At 40.5% G+C, this 13,069-nt stretch overlaps 1 protein-coding gene across 4 annotated transcripts in view; it reads left to right on the top strand.

The window, feature by feature from the left end:
• LRRC56 (leucine rich repeat containing 56) overlaps positions 1–13,069 on the top strand; it is a 53,402-nt gene that overhangs the window by 18,388 nt on the left and 21,945 nt on the right. For all 4 annotated transcript variants that reach the window (XM_042814233.1, XM_042814232.1, XM_042814230.1 and 1 more), the window contains exons 4-5: positions 2,988–3,075; positions 9,188–9,248. In XM_042814233.1, the coding sequence (XP_042670167.1) occupies positions 2,988–3,075; positions 9,188–9,248 (149 nt within the window). The remainder of the gene's footprint in view (positions 1–2,987; positions 3,076–9,187; positions 9,249–13,069) is intronic.

Genomic DNA, 13,069 nt, shown 5'->3' with positions numbered 1-13,069 from the left:
TGGCTTAAGCGTTCCTGGGGCACGGGCAGGAGTCCCGTCTCTGGCTGCCAGCACAGCCTTTTGAGTTTTGGCAGACAGCCATTACTTGACACCACAATGGCACTCCTGAACTAGGGCAGGAGCTTGTCCTAGAGCTGGCACAACCTTGGAGTGAAGGGCTGCATAGTGCCTTAGCACAGCTTGTCACTCACACGGTGCCAGACGTCCCTCTGTCCAATCTGATCATCCTTGGCAGTGTGTTTCACTTTGATTTTTTTTTAACAGCCTAACAGCAGTCAAATTCCTTCTGTGTATCCCTCCTTTTAAACTTTGCTGAAGGTTCCTGTGCATTGATATCAAACAGCAATGTAAAAGGAAGGTCCTTATTATCATCTTATTTTAAATGCTTCCATGTCCTTCCTTTACTCCCTCCTTTCTTGGTGCCAGAATTGTGGTTGTGACTTCTGAGACCCCCTCCGTCTGCACCACTATGCTAGGAAAGGTGCCTAGGGAGTAGGAGTGTCCCAGCTGTTCTCCCTAGGAACCTTCTTCTGCCCTGACCCTTTGCTTGCTAACCAGCTCTCAGCCACACCTGGGCTCCTTGTGCTTCTAGAGCCTTTGTAATGAGCTCATATCCTCATTTTGTGTTACTTTCACATAGTATGATGGCTTTTGCATTCCACAGCCTGTCAGTTTCAAACTCTCGAAGAACTCCATCAGCAGGAAAAAGTGTGCTTTTCCTGGTGATTGTTGGAAAAGTGGCATAGGGAAGTGGGAACTATGAACAGATGGGGTCTGGTGCATTTGTTTAACACGTGCTTCAAGCAGCTATCTATAGTTCAAAGAGCCAGAAGTGGCAGTTAACAACCTTATACAGTGCTGGGGCCACAACTCTGCTTGTTGCAGCACAAAATGTTGGTGAATTAAGTGGCTCATCTCTCAGCTGGGGGAAAAGAACAAATGGTGGATCTGGAAGAGGAAAAGGAGAACAAAGTCTGGTAGCCCCATATGGGAAGAGAAAGAATAGGGAAATCTAGAAGAGGAAAATATAACCTTGTGTGGCTTTTATTCTTTGATTCTGAAAGAGGAGGACAAGGAGCAGAAGTGCATCTCTTGTGGTCAGAGTAGTGAAAGGAGGCTGTCTGGGATATGGTGAGGGGAAGGATAGTTTGAAGGGAGCAATGGAGAAAGGCAAAGGCTCTGCATGGCGCCAGGGCCTTCTGCTGCTTTACTGATAAAGTGCATGTCCCAAAGGTTATTGTTCTGGAACCACTTTCTATTCAGTCTTTTAATAAAGTGGGCTATTGAGGCTATTTTGACATGGACGAGGGAGGTATTTGTCAGAAGGAGTTGCCTTTCATAACAATGAGATTGCATCCAAACCCAGCAATTTGAGTGTGTGGATGTGTGCCAGGATGTCAGCTAGCTCTCATTTCTCACGTGCTCTCATGCTACCTGACAAATAGTGTTGTCTGCTGAAAAGGATGACTGCAAAATACGGATTGTAGTAAAGGACCTTATGTTTACTTGGGGAAGAAAGCCGTCCATAGTAGGCATGCTTGCTGCCTTTGAAGGAGCAAAACAGTTCTTCTGCAGTCTGTGTCTGGGGTTAGAAAGCATACTCCTGGATGCCGCTGAGGTCTGGGGTATTTTTGCCTTAGATCTTTGTTTATCATGCCTTACTGTAAAGGCAAGGAAGGCCAGAAGCTTAAAATCAGTTAAAAGTTCAGATTAACAATAATTTTAAGCACAGTTTCTGAAAGGTGATTGGAAAGCAGGTGAAGACTTTGGATAATTCTGTTTCTGAGGAATCTAACTCAAAGCCTTACGCAGGGTGTGAGGTTTTTTTTTTTTAAAGAGTGATGCTCAGCTGTTTCATCAACCGTGGTCTTGATACGATGCCCTTGTAAGTTGTCATCTCAGTTCCAGTTAGAGTGTTTTGGTCCCTTGTTTGTTAGAGAGTGTAGAGCCATTAGAGTGAATGAAACTGATCAATTGTGAGCAGTATGAATTCTACTTGATGAGTGGGAATGTTGCCACTACTGTTTTTCCCTACAGAAGTGAACTAGATGTTCTTGTGGCTATTCTTCCCCTCAAAAACTCCTGTACAGAGGTGATCCTACACAAATTCCCTTCTAATGAATCATTTCCCCTATATAAGTGTTAACCTCCAAAGGAAAACAAACTATAGTGTGTTCTGAGTTTCTAGTTGTAAGAAAACTTATTTCCTACACGTAGATGTCATTGAGTGACTTTGTTCCTTCATGTTAAATAGAGTGGTGAAAGGCAGAGCAAAATCTGCATGAATGTATCAATGCCAATTTCCAGATATTTAAGGAAAGAACCTGTGATAGCTGCTTGTACACACACACACCCTTGCTTAATACAGTGGTTGACCCCATCACAGAGATTTTGCAGAAATAATGAAAGGTTTTGGAGACCTCCTTTGGTATTGATTAGTTCTTTTCGAAGAAATTTGTAATTCTTGCAATTAGTGTTGTGTGCCTTGAGAAATGCAATCATATTATGATTGTCTTGAGCTGAAATCTTGTTTTCTTTTTGGTAGTTTTGGATTTAAAAGCTAAGCACTGTGTTTTATTGAGTTTTACTGTCTAGCACCTTTTTGATCACTGGTGACACCAAGGGTACCGTTTCTTATCTTCTGAGGATTAGTAAAATATCACACAAATCTTACAGTGTGGGCATGTTGTTTAAATGAAGTTAATTGGCATGTAATCTTTTGTTGATTTGCAACTTGAATGTAGTGCCCCGCCTTGACTTTGTGAGCACTGTAGAAGTTACATGAAGCTGAAACAATTCAGAGCTGCTAGAAAGAAAGCTCTTTGAATAGTGGATTTATTTTAATGTTATCATATGTCTGGCTGTTTTGACCTGGACTACTTGCTGACATAGCACTGGTTGAAAACCTTTCTACACCTTTTTGTTCCTGTATCATCTGGCTCATTGTGTGAGAATATATATATATATATCCCTGCTTATTTTTACAGAAAGCTTTGACAGGGATGGATGACCTGCAGCAAGTAAAGGCCCTGGAGATGCAAGTAGATACAAGAGAGAGCAGCTTGGGGAACTTTGGTAAGAAAACAATTCTTTCTCAAATTTTCCCTTATTGTATTTTATCAGGACTGGGGAATTGGAAGCTGTATGTAAATGTAAAGCACTACTGTGCTTGAGAGCTCTTGAAACATATTCTTCCTGGTATCTCTCATTTCTTGATTACTGTTTTCTTCTGTGAGACTCTAAGAATGAACGCTACAGCAATGGATAGGTGACACCATTTAGGGCTATAAAGATGCTCAAAGGGCTGGAGCACCTCTCCTATGAAGAAAGGTTGATGGAGCTGGGCTTGTTTAGCTCAGAGAAGGGAAGGCTCCAAGTAGACCTCATTGTGGCCTTCCAGTACTTGAAGGGAGGCTACAAGCAGGAGGGTGGCTGACTTTTTACATGATATGATAAGTGATAGGACAAAGAGAAGTACTGGTGAGACGCTGGAACAGATTGCCCAGAGAAGCTGTGGATGCCCCATCCCTGGAGGAATTGAAAGCCAGGTTGGGTGATGCCCTGGGAAGCCTGATCTGGTGGGTGGCAGCCCTGCCAATGGCAGAAGGATACAGCTCGATGATCATTAAGGCCCCCCCAACCTAAACCAATCTGTGACTTCTGTCTAATGCCAAATTAATTTGAAAGATTCCTCATGACATGCCTCAAGGACTTAAAGGAGCATTTACTGATTAAGTTGCCCTCTAGAGTATTTGATGCTATTGTAGTGAGACAGAGTAGCCAAAGTTCAGTTTGTCTCCGCTGAAAGATTCCCCTGTGGCTGGGAAATCACTAGTGGTATCAGGCTGCCAATGCTGCCAGTCTCCTGCATTTGCTTCCTGTGCTGCCTCATCAAGCTGTGTTGGAGAATGAGCTTGAGGAAGCTCCTCTAGATGCATCGCTTGACGAGCCCCAGGAGGCTCTGAATGCTTGTAATTCACCTCTGTGTCATCATCTCTGCTCAAGAGAAGTAAGGAAGTAGTGAAGGAATTTCTTCAGTAGCAGTGTCAACACTGAGAGCGTGCAACATTCCTTTCTTCCAGTGCTGGAAGGCATTTCTGAAAGCAACCTGTGTGCTCCTGTCACAGCCAAGTCCATCTTTGTCTTCACTGAAGCTAACTATTGCAGGGCAGTATTTTATGTACCAAAGGGAGTTGCACCCCCAAAAGCTGGTGCTGGTATTTTCAGACAAGCAGTTCCTGTGCAGAGCACCAAGGTGTGCAAGTGACAATAATGTAATAGCCAGTCCAATATCTTTGGGCCTTCTGATATCAAGAATAGTTAAAGGAAGTATATGAAGGGGGCTTTTGTTTTGAACTTCACAGCCATTTTATGGATTGCCTCAAGTTCCACTAGGGAAGGTTCAGGTTGGGTGTTAGGAAATAATTCTCCAAAGGATTACACTGGCACAGGCTGCCCAGGGAGGTGGTGGAGTCACTGTCCCTGTAGGTGCTCAATAAACATGCAGATGTGGTAGTAAGGAATATGATTTAGTGGGCAACATTGGTGGTAGGTGGACAGTTGGATGATCTTAGAAATCTTTACCAACCTGAATGATTCTGTGATTCTATGATGTGTATTGATTATTCAGTTTATTTTGCAGACAGGTTTATTTTTGATGGACATTTTGGTAATTTAAGTCAAATTGCATCTGTTTCTTTCAGAGTATATAATCTATTCAGTCTTGTTTCCTCTGGTTGATAAGAAAATCTTATTACACCATTTCTACCAGTGCTCCAAAGCGGTGTTCCCATTCCCATGCCATTATGCATTAGCTATGACAAGCTAGCAAAAAGTCTTACCTTATCTGTAACTTCTGTACTGTGGTATTATCTTAAACATGTAGTCCCTTCCATTTCCTCTTTTGAACTTTACCTCACTGTCCTTTATTCCTCACATGCTCATACAGAAATGCTGCACTTAATCTTGTAGGATTTGTGAAGTGTTGTTAGAGCAGAACAAGTTAATTTACAAGTTAATTTAAATCTCTCTTTTCTCACACATCCTCTGCACTTCCCTTTCCTTCCCATTACAGGAATAAATCCCTTTACTTCTGCTTTCTTTGAGTAAGTTTTTGCAGCTTTTACAAATACAGAGCACTGTTCCCACATTGCAAACGATTTCCATCTTATGTCCCACTTTGAACCAGGAGTTGGACTTTAGGGGCTGTAAAAAAACAGCAGCTGCAGATCCCCACTGCTTTTGAGAGTAATGAAACATCAAGGGGTGTGACAGGACAGTTTGCACCTTCAGTTTGAGTGGTGTAAGCAAGGCTGACTTTGTGCCAGCTATCTCCCCTGAATCAGTGCACTGCCAAACAGGTTCCTGTTCACAGGGAGCTAGATAAGTGGAGTGAGTGGAGTAAGGAACAGACCAACCGCAATGAGGGAAGTTCGAGCCTGACAGAAGGGAAAGCTTTTCTGCTGTGACGAGCAATAGAGATATCTGGAGAGGTTGTGAGTATATCACAAGCATTGAGATCCTGCATCTTCTTAGCAAAATTTCCAGAGTGGTTTTAAACACTTAGAGTTTTTTTATTAGCATTGTACTTTGGGCTGAACTTGGAAGCACTGCGTTTCACCCTTTCCCAGTTTGTCAGGACAGCCTTTACACAGAGGTTTTATATAGGGGGAAGGAATAGTTGTATTTCTTAGGGACAGGGTGGAGGCTTAAACACTAAAAGACCAATGTTAAAATGTTTTCCTGTGATCGGTATTAGAATAATGAAAAGCTTCATGCCAGAACTTGAGTTTGAGTGTCTTTGTGGGATGCAGGATAGCTGCTGAAATCTGTAGCTGTATGTTCTCACTGCACCTTGCTGAATGACAGGCAAAGCACTGAACCTCACTGGCAAGTCTTATATCCAGCTCTGCGGAATTTGGATTTACTTTTGTTCTCTATTACTGTGTGTAGGCTTCAGTTTATATTTGAGCAGATGGACTATTTCCTTTTTATTAGCTTATCCCTTCAGTTTTGATTGCTGACAGATCTGGGGCCATTTTGATGACCGGTTTGTAGAAATCCCTGCTGAAAGTAATGGTTGGATATAGTCATTTAAGACACTACATAGTTCTCTTATTTCTAAGTGATTTTAATAGCTACAAATCAAGTTACCCACAATGCTCTTCTCTGGTTCTTATTCAATTGTTGCCTTCTGGCAGCCAGTCTAAGTTGATTATGTGTCTGGAGACTGTTGCTTCTCTTTGGTGAGGCAGCTGTTTGCTGCATGGGGACTTTGCAGCACTGCACTGCTGCTCGGCAGAAAGCATTTTATCAAGGAAAAGCTCTGCCAAAGGTTCAGAAGTAGGCATATGTTGTTTTTCATACCGGTTGATCTGTTTGCTTCTGCTCTGTTTGTCAGTATTTCTTTGTAAGAAGCAAAGGCAAAAGACATTTGCTCTCCAACACGTGCCTTCCTAACCTGCCTTTAATTCATAGAATCATAGAATGGTTTGAGTTGGAAGGGACTTCTGAAGGCCATCTGATCCAACTTTCATGCAATGAACAGGGACACTTAGGATAGATCAGGTGCTCACAGCCCCTCCAGCCTGACCTCGAGTGTCTCCAGGGACATCCAGCACCTCTCTGACCAGCCTGGTAATTTAGCTGGTATGAACAAACTTCACTGAGAAGACACAACAGCAAGGAGTGCAGCAGGTCTTGGGCAACCTCTCCAGCAATTAGAAATACTTCAGCAGGGGATTTATGTTAAACTCTGTCTTTTTGTGAGATATGACCTCGGGTAGCTAGATGACAGCTATCTTGGGTTTGTCTGCAGATACTGCATTACTATATAAACAACAAATGTAATTAATACAGATACTGTGGCTTTTAGAATATAATAAAGCCAGCACCTTGCCTGCTTTCTCTTTAGTGCTAGTGAGTTATGTAAATGTCATCTGCTATACCAAGGCAGCTCAGAATGAGACCCGCATTGCTACTCTGCTCATGAAGTTCAGCACTTAAGGCAATGTAGCTGAATGTATGTGTATATTTTTTTTATCCAGAAATGGAGCTAGTAATCTGAAAAATGCAGCCTGTTTCTCTAAAGCAAGCAGCTCCAAAGTAGGTGCTTGCAGGGGAATGCTCATTTTATAGCAGTCAGGCTTTTCCCTATAAATGCGTGTTGCTTTGGAGGGCCAAACTAACATTTACATGAAAATATTTTCATTCTGAGTCCTATTTTGATTTCAAGTTTATTAAAAAAAAAAATCAGATATAAGCACCTACCTTACATTTTTATTTCTTTCTACTATTAATTTAGCTTTTTTTTTTTTCCACTGGAGTAGGACAGCAGAAGAATTTAGCACTCATGCACTGTTGCAAGGAATGGCCCTGAGACTCATGGGTCAGTGGCCATGGTGGGGATGGGTTGATGGTTGGGTGAGATGATCTTAGTGATCTTTTCCAACCTATGATTCTACAAAGAGGCTACTTAGTAAAAGGGAGTCAAAGACAGAAGAGAGAACACTGCATGCTGCTCTCAGTTCTCAATCAGACCAGAACTGCGATCATAAGCTTTTTAGAGAAATACTTCATTAAAATCCTCCAGGCAGATTATCACACTGCTGCACGCAGCATTCGCTTCTTTTTAACTTACTACAGAGCCCGGGGGTCAATGGTGCCAAAATACAACAAAATGTTCGCGATGGAGGATTCTGTTACAGTAATGAAATAACCAGATGTGAAAATTATGTCTTCAGCCTGTAACACTGGCTGCCACACCCCATGGCCTCCTTGAATCCTTTAATAGCATATTTTTCCTGAACCAACCCCAAATGTGTTCAGTAGAAAGTTTTCTTTTGAACAAGACTCATTTCAATTCATCTTCTTCTCAGACTTTGACTTTTAAAGCCTGTTTGCTTCTTAATGCCTCAGGTTTCTTATCAGGAACAAAATAGTATTTTTTTTAATCATCTACATTTTGCTGGGTGGTTTTTTTTTTTTTTTTTTTTTTTTCCCCTTGGGGTCTGTCTTAGCACATGGATTTTATGTCTGCAGAAGTCTTTGCTCAGTAGCACTTATGACTGCTGTGAATAATTAACTGAGATAGTGGTATCTCCCCTGTTGGGACTCTGAAGTTTGGGGGTTTTTTTGCTATATTTTATAAAATTTGACATGAAAATGTGTGCCTTGCAGGATGAGGATGGTGTGTTTGTAATTTGTGGTATAATTTTTATGTGTTATGGAAAATTATTAAAAATAAGACTAAAAGAAATGCACAGTGAGCTTTTAGTATTTTCTAAAGAGCTTTACAAACAAATGACATTAAAGATTTGCAGTATAGCATGAAATTCAATATGTGGATTATAATCACTCCCAAACAGCATTAGATGAAGATAATGCTTCTTCTGAAACGTGATTTATTAAAATGTTTTTGCCATAAACACTATTTGGGGAAATGGAATAAACAGCATGGTTTTCTTTGTTTGCTTGTGAGATTCCACTCCCTTTTTTTTTTTTTTTTTTTTTTTTTTTTTAAATAAATTCAAATTCCTTTTTTGATCCTTTGCAAAGAGCTGGATAGCTAGAATGTCATGCTAAATTATCCTTTGCCAAAGAGATTACTGTTGAGAACAGGTTTTAGTGTCTTGGTCTTAGTGATCCAGTCTGCCTAAAATTCATGCTACCTCTCCATGGTGATACATCATACTTGAGGATTCTTGCCACGGGTAAAATCTGCTGGTGGGAACGGGCAAGTTTGCTGTTGTCAGTAGCAAATGTTTCCTGTGCCAGGGGCTTATATCCATGGACTGCTATGATCTAAAGTGTTCTTGATCTTCAGCTGTTTGAGTTATCACTCAGTTGATAGTCAATATGGATTATCAATCAGAACAAAGAAAGCAGTCGCCATGAAGCCAGGTTTTGTTGCCTTTTTGGAAACGTGCTCTATCAGGGTTGTCAGAGGGGGTTTTCAAAAATATAATTAGTCTGTCAAGCAGACACTACGTATATGTTGCAAATATGCAAAGGGTGTAATATTTTCTAAGTGAAATCACTTCATTAATTTTCTTAGAAGTCCGGCACAGATGTGACAGGAAGAAATGAGAAATGTAGGTAAAATAAGATGCTTCAACTTGTAATTGTCAGAAGTTTCTTATATCCTACCACCAGGTGTGCAAGATGATTCTTTATTCTGATCCCATAGGTGCCTATCTACCTAATCTGAGAGAGCTGAAGTTGAACAATAGCTTGCTCGTATCTGTGAGGTAAGAAATGAATGATAACTGAAACAAACATAAAGAATAACAGCCTTCCATTTTATTTAAATGATAATATCTTCATTTATGCTGCTTTTATTCCTATCATTTCTACATGCCACGATAATGGATTGGGTCACAAATGTGTACTCCACAACCTCCTAAGTTTAAGGACAGGACCTAAACTGGAATAAATCAGTGTAGCTGCAAGTGATGCCAATGGGTTATCCTACATTCTGCCACTGGGAAAGTTCCTGCCATGCTGACATCTATGGAAATCTGCAGAAATTTTGGGATTAGAATTTTACCTCATGTGTACGTCTTAGATGCTTGGATTTCAGAGTGCTTCAGCCCTTGAGCTTTTATTGTGCCCAGCAGTCTTTATTATACAGGTCAGACCAGTTCTTCAGCAGATGAAAATCTCCTTGGCTTGATTGAAGTTGGTAAGTTGCGCTTACTGAGAGCTGCTCTGAAGCTCCGTCTCCTTGGTTTCAAACTAAAAGAGAGGAAATTTGGACTGGATCTATGGAAGAAGTTTTATTCAATAAGGGCAATGACACACTGGCACAGGTTGCCCAGTGAGGTAGGTGGTGAGTTGCCCCGTCGCTGGTGACTCTCAAGGTCAGGCTGGAGGGACACTGAGCACCTGACCTAGCGTAGGTGTGCCTGTTCATTGCAGGGGAGTTGGACCAGATGGCCTTTAAGGGTCGCTTCCAACTCAAATGATTCTGTGTTTCTATGACATTCTTTGATGGATTGCAGCAGCAATAAATTCTTCACTCATGCATTGTTGCTGAAGTAGCTAACAAACTTTCAGTTTTATGACTGGTGATCTGAACACCATCTCTTTATTAAGGCCCTTGACTGAGCTTATACTAGTTGTTAGAAGGATAAACAATGTAAAAGAGAATTGTGTGGATTCGATCTGACAGCCATTGTGAGAATGGATTACCTGGACTGTCATTTGTTCTGTGTCAGAACACAAGCTGCTTCTCAATCATACATGACCTTGTAAAGATTTCCCCCTTTGAGTTAAGGGGAAAAAAAAAACACACAAAACCTGTGGATTATAGTGTTTAAAAACGCTACTTCATCATTCAGTTCTTACACTTCAATCATATTTTCCCTTGTTCTGATGATAAGTTGTAGTATTTGCTCTCTAGGACTTTTTTTTTTTTTAATTCGTTTTACAAACCACAGTGTGGGAAAGCAGTGAATCTACATTGCTGCAAATGTTTTAATGGCAGCCAACCCTTGTCATGGAGTTTTCTCCATTTCTGTGGAGTAAATATTGAGTGAAAACAAATTATGTTTTTTATAATCTCAGAACACATTTTACTATCAAAGAAAAAAAAGCAAAAGGTGAGTTTTGGTTTGGTCTAAAAATCTATATTCTCCAAAAACGTTACATGGCCATTTCTGTTATGCAGGGTGAAATTCAGAAAAACTTCTGAATAACATGGTCTAGCTTATTTGACTTTGGGCTTTAGCAAAGTTCTGCTCTTCCTTTTGTATTGTCAAGAAAAGTTTTTGCAATATATTTCTGTGATATGACATCCTTCTTGTCCTTCATGCAGATAATGCTTGGTCTCTTGTTGAGTTTTGATTGCATCAATTATAATGCAAATATGATTTGGTTTGGATACCAATCTTGTTGTGACAGTTCCCAGGCATACAGACCCTACGAGACACTCCACACTCTCAACTTTAAGTAAGCATGTTTTTTATGTGCCAATTAAACGCAGTAATAGGGGTAAAGGAGGAGCAAGAATCCACTCTCCCAGAGCACTCAGTGAGGGACAGGAACAGTTCTCATTTTTGAATTCCAATTTTTTACAGCCTATCATTGGTTAACATAAATCACACGAGGGCACAGCCCACAGTGCAAGCACAGTCTGGGACTCAAACTTTGGCTTTGGACATCCGCATCAAGTCAACATAATGCCCCTTAAAGCAAAATTGTCTTCAGAGCAGTAATGAAGTTTGCTACAGCCAATGTAATATAGCTATACTGCCATTCTACCAGGCTGTTTCCAGTTATTCATAAATGGTTATACTGTTTGGTTTTTTTTTTTTGGAATTAAAATTTTTGATGCTTGAATTCTGTCCAAAAGGTGACTGCTTGCTTACTTGGTAAAAGTAACTGCCCTGAACTTTCTCAGGGGTAAGGTCAGAATCGTTGTGGCTATAGTTTGAAAATGGGCAGCAAATAAGATGAAATGTCTATTAAGGACAGGCTGTAGGATGTTGGTTGGTTCATTGAAACAAAGGTAAGGATGGAAAGATTGAGGGTGTTTCATATACGGCTGTTTCTGGGTTTTAGTTTTAGCTTTCTACCGTCTGTTGCTAAAGGGGAACAGCTTGGAATGCCCGTGGTACTGTGGAAATAAATTATTTCTGATCTTCGTTCATTTTCTAAGTCACACCGATTTTATAAGGTCCTCATTCAGTGATCTTTGCCCATCTCCTGGCAGCCAAGAAATTCTAGATTTATGAATCGATAATAAAGAACAAAACACGGAGCCTGTTCTGAAAAGTGTCTTAAAACCTGACTTTCTTTTGTGATGACACACGCTCCTTCTCGCGGTAATATTTCCAGTAAAAGAACTATATTTCAAGGCCAGTGAATTATTGCTTCTGCTTTGGCATATTGCCTATATATTTTTTTATCAGATTGCTTTTATTCTTGATTCAAGGATGAATGAAGAGATCTGTTTAAACGTGTTAGATAAAAATCTTTATGAAAGGGCTTTTGTATCGGATATGCAATCTCAGGAATTGGTTCCCATAAGCTTATAGCAGAAGCTGTTTCGTGAGCTGAAGTGCATTCCCTCCAATTCAGCTCTAGCTGAGCTAGCAGAAGACTGATCTGCTCCCAGGACTACTTAAGGAACTGCTTATAATACGGAGAAGTTCTTATATGTTAAGAGAGATGAAAACCAGAGACTGCAGAGTGAGGGGCCAATATAAGTATGAGGGATATAGTGAAAGGGGAGCAGATTTCCTTCATCCAGAGTTTAGATTTCTTTGCTGCAGTCCACATTGCATCCAATTCTCAAATTGCTCTTACCCTACTGCAGTAAGAGTCCTCCAGAACGAGAGGATGGCAGTCCAGTAAAGTTATCATGGGAGAGTGGAAATGAGAGACCTGAAGGTGCAGAGCACATGAATATTTGACACTACTCATGCTTTTATTTTAAGCCTTGGGATAGATAATTATTATTACTTTTATTTTTTTTTTAGCGCCTTCTGAAAGGCTTCAGGCTCTCTTGACAGTGAAAAGATGGCTGAAAACGTAGGAAAAAAGCAGCTTGAGCAGGGGTTTTGCTGATGATTTCATTACTTTAAGAAAACAGATCCAAACTAATTCTTTCTTGTTTAAAGCCCTTGCTCCTAATTAAGTGTTTAAAAATACCTTTGCAACCTGAATGGAGATATTTAGGGATTTGTAATTAGCAGTATTATTCCCTGCTACTCATCCAACAGCGAGGTTAGGTAAATGCTCACCTTTTAAAGTCACGAGAAGTTTGACTTCAGTGGAACTGCTTGCAAACTGAAAACTGAACATTAGTCCAAGTGCTTTCTTGGATCTGGACCAAGTGGCACCATCCTGTATAGGACTGAGCCATAACACAAATGACCCCAAAACTGGAAGCGCTGCTGATGGAGTGTCTGGAACCTGCTGTTTGCTGGACAGTGTCCTTTCAAACAGAAGGTATAGAGGGACACCATTCCTCTTCATCTGTTTTTATTAGTTTCTTTTTCCTTTCCTCACTATTGTTCTCTTCTGTTTCCTTTTTCATCTTTCAGCCATTTCTTTTTTCTTTTTT

Source organism: Centrocercus urophasianus, unplaced genomic scaffold (genome assembly GCF_019232065.1).
Source record: "Centrocercus urophasianus isolate 14NV4802_14NV808 unplaced genomic scaffold, USGS_Curo_1.0 seq_14, whole genome shotgun sequence".
In the NCBI taxonomy this organism is placed as follows: Eukaryota; Metazoa; Chordata; class Aves; order Galliformes; family Phasianidae; genus Centrocercus; species Centrocercus urophasianus.
This window is presented reverse-complemented; position numbering and strand designations above follow the sequence as displayed.